The 16,529-nt window shown below is 38.3% G+C and overlaps 1 protein-coding gene across 1 annotated transcript in view; it reads left to right on the top strand.

Annotated features, from left to right (window-relative positions):
• The first annotated feature begins 7,422 nt into the window (after positions 1-7,422).
• Positions 7,423-16,529, top strand: part of paxip1 (PAX interacting (with transcription-activation domain) protein 1) — a 32,926-nt gene continuing 23,819 nt past the window's right edge. Inside the window, exons 1-6 of the mRNA XM_006634518.3 lie at positions 7,423-7,631; positions 8,617-8,751; positions 9,692-9,735; positions 10,690-10,753; positions 11,701-11,811; positions 14,224-14,853. Of these exons, the coding sequence (XP_006634581.3) occupies positions 7,551-7,631; positions 8,617-8,751; positions 9,692-9,735; positions 10,690-10,753; positions 11,701-11,811; positions 14,224-14,853 (1,065 nt within the window). The 5' untranslated portion in view covers positions 7,423-7,550. The remainder of the gene's footprint in view (positions 7,632-8,616; positions 8,752-9,691; positions 9,736-10,689; positions 10,754-11,700; positions 11,812-14,223; positions 14,854-16,529) is intronic.

Here is a 16,529-nt window from a genome sequence, read left to right as displayed (position 1 = left end):
GCTCTTGTGCACTGCTGCTGTGCCTTGACTTCAGTACTGAAATAAAGGCCTGATGATTGCTTCAGCTCTGTAGCCTTGACTCTCTTTTTTTTTCCCAGTCTCCTGAAGAGGGTTGACCTCACCTGTCCTCCTTCACTTTTGAATGTTGTACTGGTATACTATTTGAAAGTCCAGCTAAACATACCGTATTCCATCCATCTTCTAATGTCTTCCATTTCAGGGGCAAAGGGGAGCTGGGGTCCATCCTGGCAAGCAGTAATGGGCACAAGGATGGGTACACTCTGGACAGATTGGGCACACAGACACAACAAATGACAGACACATACACACCAAGACCAATTTTCCCAGTAGTTAAAACTACAGTAGCAGTATGTTTTTGGACTGTGGAGGAAACCAGGGCACCCAGAGAAAACCTACACAAACACAAAGAGACCATACAAATGCCAAACAGATAGCACCCCAGGTCCAGAATTGAGCACATTGCAAGGTATTGTAATGTTTTCTGCATTGTTGGTCAAGACCTGTCTAAATCAAATTAATATATGCAAAACCTAAATTTGTTTAACTGCAGTAGTTAGTTTGATTGGCTTAGAATGGTTCATAATCTCTTTCATGGTTCACAACAGTGTTCACAACTTCCCAATAGTGACTGCTGTGGGTGAAGCCTGGGAGTTTGTAGTGCTTTTGATGAGAGTGGCATCATCCCTTCAACCACAGCGAAGCTTGCTGTACGATATCGTCAGCTGCTATAGAATTTCGCAAAGCTGTCTGTGACAACCTGTTGCAGTGGGCACTGTAAAGAAATGACAGATTGATTAATTGATTTCTTTAATCTGCTGTACCACAGTACAGTACTGAACCACAGTGCTTGCAATGTGAAAGGAAAACTTAACATTATGAAAGTAATATATTTATTATATATCTTATAGACATAATTCATTGGCACAATTTACAGTACATAATCACACGGATCACCCTGCACATTTCCTAGATGGATGTACTATACAGTACATACTGTAGATTGTCCTGTGAAGTGTTGTGGCAGGCTGCAGTGCAAATAGGGCTCTTATAGCAGCAATGAGGAGAGTTTAAAGACTGTGTTTAAGCTTTGGTATTTTTGGTAATACATCTCTGTAAGCAAGGTTTAAGGTTTATTATTACATTAGTATTATCACAGGTATTTGCAGAACTGTTTTGGGGGCATACTATATTTTGAATTATTATATACAGTAGGTTTATTTAGTCAGAAAGATGCTCACCTGGACTGTGAGTGAGCCTTAGAAATTTTCTCCAAAGTGCATTTGAGTCATGTGGGCTCTGTCCAGAGTGGTTCCATGATGTTTTCCACTTGTTTGTTGAGTCAGTTAACAGCCAACCCGTGAAACTCCAGCCTGACATCTAATGGTACAGTACATAAAGTTCAAGTTAAAGTTGCTAAAGTAACTTGCTTATAAAGTGCACATAGGAAACGGCGTTAATTAAAGATAACCGGATGATTACTGTATTAGCAAGTATGTACTAAACTTGTAAGTATTACTGTACTGTATTAGCAATGTAGCCAATGACTGTACTGACATCCATATACAAGGAAGAGGACAGTATAAATCTACAGGCACATCATTTAATCAGATGTCAGATGGTAGCAAGACATGCTGGCAGTATACATGACACTTAAAATTTTGAAAATAGCACTTCTGAAATAACACGGTGAGGAAGGCTCGTAGCTGTCATGTAACATGAGTTGTTGCAATGCACAGTAGACACCAGTGAAAAATTTATAGTAAACAGAAACTTTTAAATGCAATTCTCAGGATGATTAAATTAATGTTATTGTAATGCTCTAATTTTAAAATAGCGAAAAACAAAAGTACTTAAACATTAAAGCAAATAGCCAGTGGTTGCATTTTCATCAAAATTCTGCTCTTTCTGAAGTACCTTGCTTCTTTACTTTGCACAAATAAGAATGAAATGCATTCATCTGACAACATCAAAGAACTCCCAGTATCAGTATTTTTTTATGGAGAAGAAGTCCAGTTCCTAAATTAAGTGAATGGGGAACAAAGTAACTTTGGCTTTCAAGCTGATTCACCTTCCAAAAATGATAGCAATTCTATATTCATCAATTTTTAGAAATCATCACGAAAACCCCATGGTATCTAATTGAAAGCATGGATATATTGTGTGCTATTTCTCAATAAAGTAATGCAATTTCAAAATGCTGTGGAAAGATGATTCATGTCCTTAAATAAATTTGATTAGCACTCAAGATGGGGTCATACTGTATGTGCATTTTTTCTGGAGAATTCAGAGAATGATTATTCATCATGAACCTTTTATCAATATCGGCTGAACAAGTATTTTGGTCTCTTTTCAAGCACCCTGCACACTTGTTTTAATGTTATATATTCATACAGTTGCACATATAAATACTGTATTGCAATCTTTCATCTCTGACAGCGCTGCTCACTACCTTTTAGAGTGTTATCAATATTGTTAAATAACACCTGACAATGAGCTCATTGTACACTAATTCATCTGAGCACATTGTAAAAATGTATAGTAAATGATTTTAATGAATAACAGGAGCATGAATAATCCCTTCTACACTACTAGTTTTATAGAAATGTAAATACCATATCTTGTTGTCATTGTTACTTGTGTAAAGCGGTGTCTTCTGTTCTGTTTTTTTTTAATGCACTTTCCTCTAGTTTTTACATGTGTCTTCTGGTTTATGCGTCACTGTTCATTCTGAAGAAACATATTGTGTGTATTACTGACCTTGTCAATGCCTGTGGTAATTCTGAATACTTGTATGAAGTCCTGTCATATCTACTTTTTTCACAACTAAAAAGGTTCCTTTCCTTCGGTCTGTCTTTGTAGGATATTTATTTAAGTACTAGAATGCACTTTGTTGCTTTTGTGTGGACTAACTTCAGAGCTGCAGTAACTTTTCAGTAATGTCTTAACCAAGCTTTTCAACAGTATTCTACATTGAGGCTTTACTAGTGCACTATACAATTTCAGCATAACATCCTTTGATTTTAATTATATGCTTTTGACTATATATCCTAACGTTTTGTTTGCTTGCTTATTGCTTCCCCACACATAAAAGATGTAAATGATGTGGGTTAAATATCTAAGTCTTTATCATAAGTTGCTTCTTTAAGTTCTTTTTCATGCCTGTACGTGATATTCTGCCCTTGACTTTGCCAAAATCTTTACTCATTCTATTTCAATTCCTATAGTGTTTGCTAGTCCTCTTACTGAGGTCTAGTTTGCAAATGAAACTAGCTTACTGACAATACCAGCATTCAGACGTTTGGAATAACAAGTGGTCCCAGTGCAAATCCTTCTGGAACTCCACTAATTTCATCACTTAATTGGAACAACGACCTCCTGTTTGTACTCCATTTTCCATTAATCATTTCTCAATCCAAACACAAACATTTCATTGCATGCCTACAGCTTGTAATGTAAGGACTGATCTTTCATGAGAAACTTCCAGTAGCCTTGAGAATGTCAAAAAACATCATGTCACATTCAAGTGCTCATCATTGTTGTTGTTTGCTGTTAGAAATTCAGTACTTCCTGTTCTCACTGTCTATTAACGGGACAAAATAGTCATTAAAACCCACTAAGTACAGTATTACATTGGTTGCACAGAAGATGAGAAACTGTTGTGGTGGTTGGTGTACTGTAGTAGGATTGGAAGTTAAATACATTTAACTATTTCACTATCACTAGTTCCACTATCTGTCATTCTTTAAATGATGCGTTTCAAAGGAAAATGTTAACGGACTCCATTGATGAACATTTAAATACAAACAGAAATGAAAGATGCGCTGTTGCCTCACAAAGTGAGAATAGTGAAACTGAAACATAAGAGCACTGGCTTCATCACGGGTAAGGAATCTCTAGTCTCTCCACCCCATCTTCCTCACCATCACTGCTGTCTTTATTTTATATATATGCACATGTTCGGACCAGTGAAATACAAACTATGGCTTTAAGCATGTTCAAATGGGAAAATGGACAAAACATTTCCTGACACTTAAATACAGGACAAAGTACATGCAGTGTTGTGCATGTAAATAACCACATAGTACAATGGTTTTATTACTGTATGTAAAACCAGAGTTATGCAAGCAGTATCCTTAGAATGGTCATATTTAACAGCTGCACAAGTGATTCGAAATGCAAGCTTATTTTCTCCCAAAATTCAGTAGAATTGTTAGAGAAAAGAAAAACAGATGGTGAAGACTTATTTCTTGCTCACAAGTGTAAATGTTAAGAAGTGTGTCCAAAGAAGACAAGTATTAACTGTAGTTGTGTTTTTTTCTCTGTATGTCTCACAGGTGCACAGCACTCTGCATCCAAAAAATCAGGGAAGCTGAATAAGAGACTCCCTAGCACAATAGTTCCCATGTATAAACCGACTAAAAGCTTACACCGTGTAAGAAATGCAGCTAATTCACAGAAAATCAAAGATCAGATTGCTAGTAATGAAGCAGTCTGGATTCCAACCAATCTTTTCTGCACAAGACACCACAGCTTGCAGACAAAACTGGAGTTTTTATCAATTGACTCACTCAGAAGCTCCTGATGGGTGTTTTGTTAATCACAGTGTAAGTGTTGTAGTGACAATGGTTTTGGTGATCAGGGATGTGGAGGAGAGGCAGTCCAAATGATGTTTGATAAGAGGGCAAAAATACAAAAAATGAGCTACAATATGAATCAGAGTAGATGGTAAATTATTGCCACCAACTCTACTAGAATGGAAGACATGTCATGGTACTGTAGGCCCCATTAAAAAAATAATGGCCAATAAAGTTGAAGTGAAAAAAGAACCCATAGAAGTCCAATAAGTCTGACTTCTTTACATGTAAATTATGGAAACAGTAATTGGTGATTGATAACAATTAATAATAACTGGAAATAAAATCATCCAGGAATAGTCAACATGGAGAAAAGGTAGGTCTTCCTTAACTACATGTGATTACAAATTAAACGTATTTAATGGTAGCTATTGTTCTTCTTGATTCTATTTCCATGTTTGTCTGTTTAGTAGATACTGGTTGTTCCAGAATATGCAAATCAGCCATTAAACTAAATCGCAAGGACCATGACATTTAAAAAGCTCATTGAGTCTGTGGAGAGGACTGAGAAAGAAAGTGACCTGCGTTTCTATATCTGTAGCTCTATTTGTTACTCTTCCTGTTGTGACACTGACTATGGATGGGTCATGTTTATCACTGTAAATGAGATTTTATTAATAAAAAAACTTCAGCTTCATGAAGAATAAAGCATATCACTTAAGCATTTTAACCTTTTTTATATTAGAATCGTGCAGCATAGATTTCTTTTACTGTGCCAAAAGATCAAGAATGAAGAAATATGTGAGTCTTTCAGTTTATTTTTTCAACACAAGGATTCTGTATCTATGCAACCACGTCGTCAATAATTGACGGACTTCGGATTTTTCAGCAGATCTTACTGTGGTCGCTTGACACTACAGCAGTGAGTCAAACATAATCAACAGCTTGTCAGAACTAATACAGCAATTTCCAAAAACAAAGAACACAAGGACCTGTTACAGATACTGGAAAGCAGTAATGGAGAGACGAGGTTTAACATGATCTTATCTGACTGATTGCTGATATTTTGTTTCTCTTGGGAGTTTTGGTCTGAAGTTGGGTTTGTTAAGTCTGGTGTTCTGAAGGGGCTTCTCACTGCAGATGTCTGGTGAGAGTCCCAATAGCTTATCCTTTCAATGGATGTCCATCCATAAAAAGCAGAACAAGTTACATTTCTGACATTTATTTGAGAGAACAATACCTAGCAACTATACTAAGTAGCAGATTCACACAGAAAACTACAAAGTCAATTCTAGGTCACTGTCCTGCAATTTCACTCTCATGATTGAATCTTAAGTGTATTAAAAGCACAGCGAATTACATATTTTGTAGATCTACAGCACTTTAAGAGCAGTTTCTAAAGTTTCTAAAGTTTAAGATGCTGGGAGAAAAGAAAAAAAAGTCTATTGAATAGACAAAAATACTTTTTCTTTCGGATTGTGTTGTCCCCTCCCCCAAAAGAAAAACAGAACAGTGTGAAGCCCTGTTTTATCATCAGGTTTGGGTGAAAAACCAGCACACGTTAAGCCCTCTGGGAAATGAATTTGGTAAGCTTGTCTTACGAGGAAGATTGGGAAATGTCTGGTATCATGTCACAGTGACACAGGGAGAATACAGTAGAGGTGTCATGACCTACTGTAGGGTTACAAAGGTTTTCTGACTTGATCTGAAATGGTTCATGAACAAATATATTCTAGTATAAATATCACCAACACACTTCCCCACCCCTTGTCTATGGAGGTTCCTCTTGAGTGAATGTACATTTATGGCCGCCATAAATCTAATAAACAATAAATAACATTGGCAAGTGTCCTCCATTTTAAATGTGAAAAAAGGTAACCTTCGCCTACTGGAGATCAGCTTTTTCTGCTCCAGTAGAAATAACGCTGTGACAGTTTTCTGAAGTCGAACTAGCTGTGGTGGGGGTTATTGGTCATTATGTAAAGTGAGCGTATTGGCGCACTTCAGCTGCCGTCGCATCATCGAGGAGGGGGCTACACATTGGTGGAGAGGAGTCCCTATTACCTGTAAAGCGCTTTGGAGTGTCCAGAAATAATAATAACAATAATTATATTTTTTTATTATTATTTCCTTTATGCCATGTATTGTAATGTTGTTGATGCGTTAGACATGCATTCATTCTACATGTAGGTACGGCACGTTGTTCGACGTTACTACACGCATCCGAAGCAGCAGTAGTTTACAATGCCAATGTTAGCCTGAACCCAATTTAGTGATTTTTTTGGTCAATAAAGTTTGTTTTTTTAAAACATACACGCATTAAACCGAAAAGTTTATTTTGAAACTTGATACATGCGTGCATAAATTAAAATCTAAATTGTTTTACTCGTTTTCTTATCTGAAAGAAAAAAATAAGGTCGTGCTGTGATACTAAGTGGGGGAAAAAAAACAGCAATACCTATTCAAAGGCTCAGTCGCGAACAGTACAGTACATAAAGCACAGAACATCCAGCTGCTCTGTCACCGCGCAGTTTAATGTGAATGGACCAAGCGGCGCGCCACAGCAGCACTCGAAAATCTGGGAGGGAACAAATTGCTCCGCCTACAATAAGAGGTCTCACTCATCTGAAGGGGACGGCGACCTTCAAAACAGAAGATCAAATACAATGATTGGAAAAAAATAACAAGCTTTGACTGTACCCATGATATGCTCATGTAAAAATAATACAAAATATGAAAAGACATGTGCATTACAGAGAAAGAAAAATCACATTTAGCAAAGTTAACCGTACAGCCTCCCCCTTACAGGCGAGTGCGGGCTTCCAAAGGCGCGCTGAGTTGTGTTTGGCGCTTGAGCTAGAGGAAGAGATAGACCAAATTAACTTTCTCTTGTTCTATGTTGTTCTCGAGTTTTGTGATTTTAAGGGTATATATATTTTTTAAAGATACCAAAATATGCCAGATGAAGAGCTGAAGGTTCCCGACGAGCTTTTTAAAGATGTTAAGTTCTACGTGGTGGGAGATATTGACCAAAAGGTGAAAAGGGATTATATTATTTCTTGTGTGTGAGTGTGGATTTGAGAGCACAGTTGTAGAAGAGCAAATGAGCGATGCGCTTTTTTTCTCTCGTGCTGCAAGCGGGTTTTTAAGGGAATGAAAATATTCTACTTTTTCGTTTTCAGAGGTAATTGTAAGAATCTGGATCAGTTTGTAGATGCCTTCTCTGCACAGATCTGTGGTGCCTTTTCTCCTTGCAAACGGGCCTCCAGGTTATTTGTCCCGTCTTTATCTTCCATGGTAAACGGCAGGGCTGAAACACGTGTTTTAAATGTCTGTGCGCTCTACTAGTAAGGGTTTGTAAATCTGGAGCTTCAATTTCAGCCGAGGGTTGTTTAATTTGTGTATTTTGCCATCAAGTAATTCAAACACCTTGCAAAATTGTGGGCGTCATACTGAGCTTGCGCAGAGTTTGTCCTTCCATTGGGTTTGATGGAAGTGGTTACCGGATGTTGCTTGTTGACACTTCCTGCCATATAGTTAGCTCTCCTGTTGGAGTTTTAATACGGTACAGTGCAGTTCAGATTATGCCGTACAGGTCGTAATAATACCCGATTTTTACACAGAGCTGAGACTTTGCTGGAGATAATCACAGTTGCATTTTTGATGAACCATACTCGTCCGCATTTTGAAGTCTTTAGGGTTATCAGCTGCAATATTGCGATCTTGTTTTGCTCCCAGAAATCTTCATTCACAGCAGCCAAATGCGTTGTACGTAGTGTTACGGAACATCAAGCAAATACTACCTGACATCTGAGCAGATCGGAATAAGAACAATTCTGTGTAGTTTTTCTTTTTCATTTGGAAGTGTCCCATTACCTTTCAGGTAAAGAAGAGTTAAAATGTCAGTTATTGGGCAATCTACATAATCTACATTGCCTTATCGTCAGGGTCACAGCGAGCATAAAACAAAGCAGTAGCAATAGAAAATGGAGCATTTCAAATAAATCTTGTCTACCCGTAGGTAGTGCAGCTGTTGAAGGCTGGAAAAGCCAAGGAGGTGTCTTACAATGCCCTCGCTACACACATCATCGCGGAGGATGGGGACAACCCTGAAGTTGGAGAATCACGGGAGGTCTTTGATCTGCCTGTTGTTAAGGTACGAGATGCCAAATTCATTGATTGATCTTGTTTGTAAAGACGCTTATGTTCATATTAAAACCCGTTTTCTGTAACAGTGGCATTTATAAACTCTAACCCTGCAATGGAAACTTCATAATCAAACTTCATTACCGGTATCAAGCTCTTGGGGTGCTTACTTCTATTGAAGGTTCTGTAGCCATTTTGGACTGAATTAGTATTGGTGACATTTGATTCATACAAAAGGCTGTGCATTCTAAAGCCTTGTATATGTGTGTTTTGTGTTTATGATGTGAAGCCCACTGTTTTGAGCTGCATCCTGGTATAGTATGGTATAGTATTAAAGTTATATAGTGCTGTATAGTATAGTGTTGTACTGTTGTTATCTTGCTTTTTCCCTCAGTCTGGAACCAACTCCTTTCTCTCAGCTTCTCTGTGCTGGTGTTGTGCAGATTAGTTTGTTCATATTTTATCCCAGTCAACTGTCCAAGCCCCTCAGATACCATTGTTTTCCTCAGGTAGTTTTGTTTTGCTTGCTTTAACTGTGTTAAACTTAAAAGTTTATGATAACATTTCTTAGAGGTTAGCAAGTCCAACAGTCTTTCTTGAAATTGGTTGCTCTTAGTCCTCCAGTTGATGTGCCTGTTTTCTTTTCTTGTTGAAGCCCCTTTCCTGCTGTGTTCACCTTTAAAAGCATCTGTCACTTTTTCATATCTCAGCATTTGCCTTGCAGGTCAAGAAACAGACAGCATACCCCGACATTAATCGATTTTTAGTTTCAAATTTCAAAATTCAAAACTGTAACACCTCCCCTCTTCTCTTATCATCTGTGTGTATTGTAGCCCTGTCATTTTTTTGCAGGTGATTTCAATCTTCCTGAAAAGTTCTATAATGTGCCGAGTTGCCTGTGAGAGTCTGGTAGCAGTATAACTGATGTATTTCTTTGTTTTGTCTTGCAGCCTTCTTGGGTGATCTTGTCTGTCCGATGTGGGGATCTTCTGCCGTATCCTTTTGCTCAGTCTTATCATAAGGGCATCTGTAGGAACGATGTGATTTCTTCTTCCTTGAAAAAACAAACATTGAAATTTGTTGGGTTTTGTAAATGAGTAGTGCACTGTTTAAGGTCAAGATTTTCATGAGCAGGAAATATCTGCAAAGTGTTATGTTGCCTAAACATATAAAGTTGTAGTAGTGGTAGATTGAGATATATTTGAGTGCTTGAACATACATATGAACATGTATTTAAATTTTCATTTAATACATTTACATAAATATAAATGAGAAATTGTTTTTATGCACTTTTCCGTGTAGTTTGTTACAAATTGCAAATAACATTTAACTCGGACGAAATCAGCCTTTTCTGTCCCTTGACAGTGGAAGCATTGATCCCGATGTGTGACTTAATCAATAAATTAATCAATACTTGTTTGTCATGACGTCAATGCAGAGCTTTATAAGCTGCCTTACGAGACGATTTAAACTTATTTTTAACATGCATGCACTTAAGACATGTTTTAGGTCATTGGAGATTAAAAGATAATTACATCCTTTGCAAACATTATTTGACAGTATTTAGTAACATCTGACAGAACAAGTCATAAAGTTGCTTTTGTGTAAATAAGGTTAGTTATAGAGAACAATAAACATGTGTTCGCCTTTGGATTTCATGTCTTTTGGTGGGACTCTTTGATCACTAAGCTTTCTCTCCCAGCTTTCTGCTGTCTAATATAGGCAGGATTTTAATGTTTCAGAAAGTTTTTCTGAAAAATCATGCTGCTTGAAATGAGATTATCGGAGGTGAAAGGAAAGGTCTATAAACGTATCTTCAACAGATAATAAAAAGGCTCGCCTCTAGTGCACTCAAGGCAGATATTATCTGGACTATCCAAGTAAATGTAAAGTGCAGCCTGTTTTACTCCTCTTTCTTGTTTATTTTTCCTTAATGAAATTTATGTAGTGTCACTGGGTTTTCTCCAGAATCAGGACAGATTTTCTTCGGTGTCACTGCATGTCTGCCCAAGGTCAGTAGTTTTTTTTTTTTCTGGTTACAGCCACTGAACTCCAAAGATGTTTCAGTCTCTGAACTTGGTGATAAGGTGTAAGTTATTCTTTAGAGACAGACCAGTTCACCAAAACTAGATACTTTTGGCCACAATTTATAAACTAGCCTCAAGACTTGCATTTGCTAATGTGGAGATTAGGTAGGACTGGAGTGGTTTAAACTGAATTTACAGTTTTCAGTCTGTTCCTCAGAACATCCTCTGAGTGGTTCCATTAGGAACAAAAACTGTAAGATGACCTTTAACGAATCTCAAGCTTGAAGGTCTTTCTCTTCATTTATACCCATAGATGGGTAACAGATGAAAGAGGCCTGAGTGTTTATTCTTGTACTGTATGTGCTCAGAAAGCCATTGTTTAGAACAATCAAAGCAAGCCGGATGCTTAACCGCATAATATGTGGAATATGTGCTTAAATATGTGCTATTTGTAAGACCTCATTTAGCATAGTGACATAACACCAAGACTGGCATGAATGAGTGAGATTTTTCAGTCTAGAACAAAAGAGATCCCACATATAAAACCAAAAGAGCTCTAGATAGTGCCATCTCATTGGATTAATTCACACTCGCATGGGGGTTCGGAAGCGAAACTTGTTTTAAAACGGGGAGTACGAAATACTTTTTCTCGACTAAACATCGTGGGTATCTGGAACAGGTTTCCCAGCCAGTTGATTGTGATGCCTGAAAGCAGGGCCTCTTCAAGAAGAAACTGGTCAGAAGTTTAGATTCACTTGGTCACTAAACTGTACAGTCAGAATGGCTTCATGTTTTATCTTGCCACATGCAGTACATCCTTCATTACCATAATATCTAAAAATCGTCAAGGTAAAAAAATGGAACCGCTGATTAGTACAGGATAAAATACCTTCTCCGAATGACAGATTTTTTCTTTTTGTCTGTTGCTGCAGATACCTGAGGACCGAAATCCACTGTGGGCTTTGGTAACCTATTATGGGGGAGAGTGTCAGCTGAATCTCAATAAGAAGTGTACTCATTTAATTGTCCCAGAGCCGAAAGGGGTAATTATATCAGTGTAATGTATTCCTTCTTGTGTGTTGTAAGGATGTCTGTGTTGTATGGCTGCTGTTTCAACGTATTTGTCTGTTGGTTTACAGAATTGTGTGTGGCACAGTGCAAATTCACCTCACTTGAAAAAGAGTTTCCAGTCTTCTGTGCTTGTGTCCGGAATCACAATTTTAAAAAACCCGGTTTGTTTTTTCAGTGCTTCTTTTAAGGTGTCGCAGAAAATCGCTCGACATGATCAGCGATTCCTTATTTTTGTATTACGGAGGGAAATTACTGAGGATTTTTATAAATAAGATTCAAGGTTGTGGTGAACCCACACTTGAATGCAGGATGAGGAAAAACTTGTGATATTTCCTAAAAGGAAACCCAAATCCAACAAGCCTACTTTCTTTGTGCAAAGTCTAGTACTGTAGTAAATTACTGAATGTAAGACTTTTGAAAACAGCATAGTGGGACCAAACAAGACAACATTTCTGAATGGGGGTGTTAGTTTTATTTTTTATTTAATACACACAAGAAGCTGTTCAATGTTTAAATTACATTTGAATTACAGCTTTTTGGATTGTATTATCTTTTATTCTGAAAGAGTACTTTCTTGAAGATGTTGTCATTAGGAAAAAATATAACTTTCAGCACGGTTGTTTTTACAATTTTGTATTGTAAATCTCTTGATAGTGATTCCCTTTTCAGTTTGTTGAAATTTGAGACGACAGGGTCGCAGTGTGTTTTATTAGTTTTTATGTGTTTTTGTGTTATTGTTATTGCAGTATAAACTTTGGTGCCACATCAGGTCACACAAATTCAACACTAAATAAAAAAAACTAGTTCAGAAACTGTGGTTAATGAATGGGCCAAACCTCCCTGGTAAAGAAGTTCTAGAAGATCAGTCATGCAGAAGATCAATCAGTTCTAGAAGATCAATCATGCATAAAGCTTTTGCTGCTTGTTTGAGATAATACAAACACAAGCCTTAGGGAAGGCTTTCAGTATTGTTATTATTTATATCATTATTACTTTGTTCATATTCAAATACTATACCCTTTTTGGGACTTTGTCGGCAAAGAGAGATTTAGGTTGGTAAAATAGAAGATATAATTGTATCTCGTTTGTAAAAGATAACAAATAAAAGATATTCCCAGCTGTCTATCTTTGGTTCAAAGATAATAGATTTTCAAAAAGATTTTTCTTCCTTCTGACAAAAGCCACAAGCGAATTATAGACATTATGCTTCGTAAAATAGAAAAACCATTTTCAATCAATCAATCCTGTTTTCCGCACAGTTTTGTCTGTGCCAGTACCGGGCCAGTTCTCGCCAGTACTGAGTCCCCCTGTTGTAACTGATGTGTGTGAAGTAAAGTAGTGAAACAATTTGTCTCTGACCTAAAAAAAATCAGCATATGAAGAAGACTCTGTTTTGAACCGCTGAACTTTCACCAAGTTACTAAGACACGTCCTATGCAGACAACATTACAAATAGTAGAAAGTTCACGCTTTTCAGACTAGGAGAAAGTATTTGGCAGCAGTGCATATCTGGGGCTGGCTTGTATACCCCGGTTTCAATAAGGTGTTGCTTTACTAGCCACTGGTTTATTGTGTTAGTTGTTTAAATCTACCATCTGTTGTATCTTACCAACTTGAGTGCCAGTGCAAATTACCTCTCTAAAACAGCCCTTAAAGTCTCTTTTTATTGCCGGTTACACAGAGGAAATGGGAACAGCAAGCCTCATCTTAACTGCACTGTCTGCCTTGTATACTAGTGGACTTAATGGGACATTTGGCTGATGGTAGGTGGTGATAATGTGAAGCAGGGATAAAAGCTGTCCATTGTAGCCATCATTGAGATGCCTCCCAGGACATGTCTAGCTTTTCTGTTTTATTAGCCATAGGCAAAGCCCTGCTTTCTTTCTGCAGTTATTGCAGGAAGAGTGATAAGTGTTTATTGCCGTGATCAGGGTCACTTTAACACAGGCCCTTCAGACAGTAACCCTACACGCTGACAGCTGTATCCTATACAATAATACCTTCAAATGACTACAAATCTGTCCAGTAACGGTTGAAAATCCATTTTTAAGTACAAATCTCCATTTAAAGTGGCTACAGGTTTTGAACCAGTTCTTCAACCTTTACCTGGTTGTTTTTTTAGTTTAATGTCCATTACATGCACTCGTGTAGAATTTATTCGGACAACAAAATCTTCTACTAAAACATTACACGCACTTTTTGCCTGTTTTGTATTAAAACTGTTCTGCCAAAAGTCAGATTGTTTTGATTGCTTTTTGTTATTTTTTTAAAGGAACTTTCTGCGTTTCACTGCCCATCAGGCTGCCTTTAAGAAGTTTTTAATTTCTTGCGCCTGGTGTGCAGTCAATGAGCCTTGTCTATTTTTTGTATTTTCCACGTTTCAGGAGAAGTATGAATGTGCGCTGAAGCAAAGCAGCATTCAAATTGTGACGCCGGAGTGGGTCCTGGACTCCGTCTCCGATAAAACCCGGAAGGATGAGGTGCCCTATCATCCACGGCTGACCTACCAGGAGGAGGAGGAGGAGGAGGTCGAGAGCGACGAAGAGTACGACCGGGGCTCCCAGTCCGACGGCAGCTACATCGACAACCGTTCCAGGAAGTCCAGTCGGGCCTCGTCCCTCGGGGACTCTCCCCTGAGCGGCCGCGGGTTCTCCCCGAAGCCTGGGAAGAAGGAAGAGATCATGTTCGACGATTCCTCGGACTCCTCGCCGGAAAAACAGGAGCGGAATCTGAACTGGACCCCGGCTGAGCTGCCCCAGACTGCTACCGCCAAACGCCGGTTGCCCCATGGGAAGGACTCGGGCCTCATCAACCTGTGTGCCATCGTGCCTCCAGTACCGGGCTCCGTTCTGCCCCCAGAGGCAAGGAATAACCTGGTGGCGTCGGGGCAGGGCACACAAGGCCCGGAGAGACCAGAACTTCTGGGTTCCTGGAATCCTGCTGCCCGGACGCTGAGGAATATTACAAATAACGCTGACATTCAGCAGGTCACCCGGCCCTCAAATGTTGCACATGTAAGTAGAAAACCTTTTGTCAAATGGTATTTTAATGTATATGGCAGCCGTAGATTGAATCTGAGTTTTTCTTGCCCGGATCTTTAAATGAGCGTTATTGAAATATTTTGCTTTATTTAGCTGAGGTATGAAAGTGTTTTTGGTTGGGCTCAGAAACACAGAAATGCCTTGTATGTTTTACTGTGTTCATATAACACTTGTCTGCGCCTATAAAACACATTCGACTTGAACTTTCTTATTGGTCTTCTCTTACTTCAAGAATGTTGAGCATGTTTTGTGTCCTCAAGGGTGTTCTACCAGCTGCAACGTGGCAGAGGTTAGCGTGCATGTTTGAGATTTACCTCTTGCTTTGGTGGCTACGCGATATAGCACACACAATCTGGTATGCACAATCTGGAAAATCCACCTTACGGTACAAAAAGATTTTCCTAACGATTGACAGAGTCTGATAACCTGCAGTGGGTGCAAAAGTTGTATTTGCTTTGTGTTAAAAGATCTTGTTGTTGAAAAGCAGGACCACAAAAGCAGTGCAGATTTTAAAGCAGAATTGGCAATTCTAGATTCTCTTCTAATTGAGTGGGTCACCTTGCTCTCAGCTATTACTATTGTAATTTTTAGTGCAGGGAAAAAAACTGTGTCGACATTGAGTGAATAGTTGCTATTGCTACTGTTTTGGAATAAGTGTGCCTCATATCAACATAAAACAGAGGTCATTACAAAGATTAGTTTACCGAGCAGAATTCATTGCACTTAAACTGTGCATAAAAGTGTTGGAGAGGAGAGGATTCTCACTCTCGTCTACGACTATAAAATACATTATGTTAGTCCCGAATTGGAGAAATAAATACCTTTGGGTTTCTTTTCCAGATTACACAGGAATTACGTGACGCGCATAAAAGCTATTGGACATTCTTTAATTGGAAATTAAATGTGAACGAAGTAAATGATAATGCAGTGTTTAAAAGTCCGAGCATGTAATTGTGAAACAGAATGTCGTTTACCTTGAATCCTGAGATGAAAAAATAACGGAAAATTGCTCATGTGAAAAATACACCACTGAAAGCTGAGCTGGGAGAAGAGTCACACAGTAGGCGAGAGTGATGAGAGAGGAAGGGAAGAGGAAAAGACAGAGTCGGGAGGAAGACGCCCAGCTGGCAAGGGAAACCTCACACAACCAGTTACCCAAGCCATGACAACATTGTAAATAGAGATCACAGACATGTTTAAAATGCATACAGTAAAATATTATTATACCAGTCACAGTACAAATTTGATATATATCTGTTTCCGACTTGCATTAATAAAACATGAATTCGGATATTTTATCAGTCAAATGTGTGCGGAGTTGTGAGCCACAAGAGGCTTAAAATGATTTTTCTTCTCGTTTCGGTTTTTAACGCGTCAAAAAGACGAGAACTGTTGCTGGCGAATTTTATGTGATTGCCTAACTCCCAATTGGAGTTGTGTCAAGAAAGGCTACATCAGTGTTTTAAATGAATCACTTGTGAACATTGCCTCCTATAATGTAATATGGTTAACAGTGTCAGGATTAATCATTACTTTTCACACTTGTGAATTATGTGACCAGAGCGGTACAGTATTTACTCTGTTTGTAAGAGCAGAAGTGAGAAGCCCAGTGTCCTGGATCATTTTGAGTCCTATGTTTAAACACGTTT

The sequence above is a fragment of the Lepisosteus oculatus genome, chromosome 6 (assembly GCF_040954835.1).
Source record: "Lepisosteus oculatus isolate fLepOcu1 chromosome 6, fLepOcu1.hap2, whole genome shotgun sequence".
Taxonomy (NCBI): Eukaryota; Metazoa; Chordata; class Actinopteri; order Semionotiformes; family Lepisosteidae; genus Lepisosteus; species Lepisosteus oculatus.
This window is presented reverse-complemented; position numbering and strand designations above follow the sequence as displayed.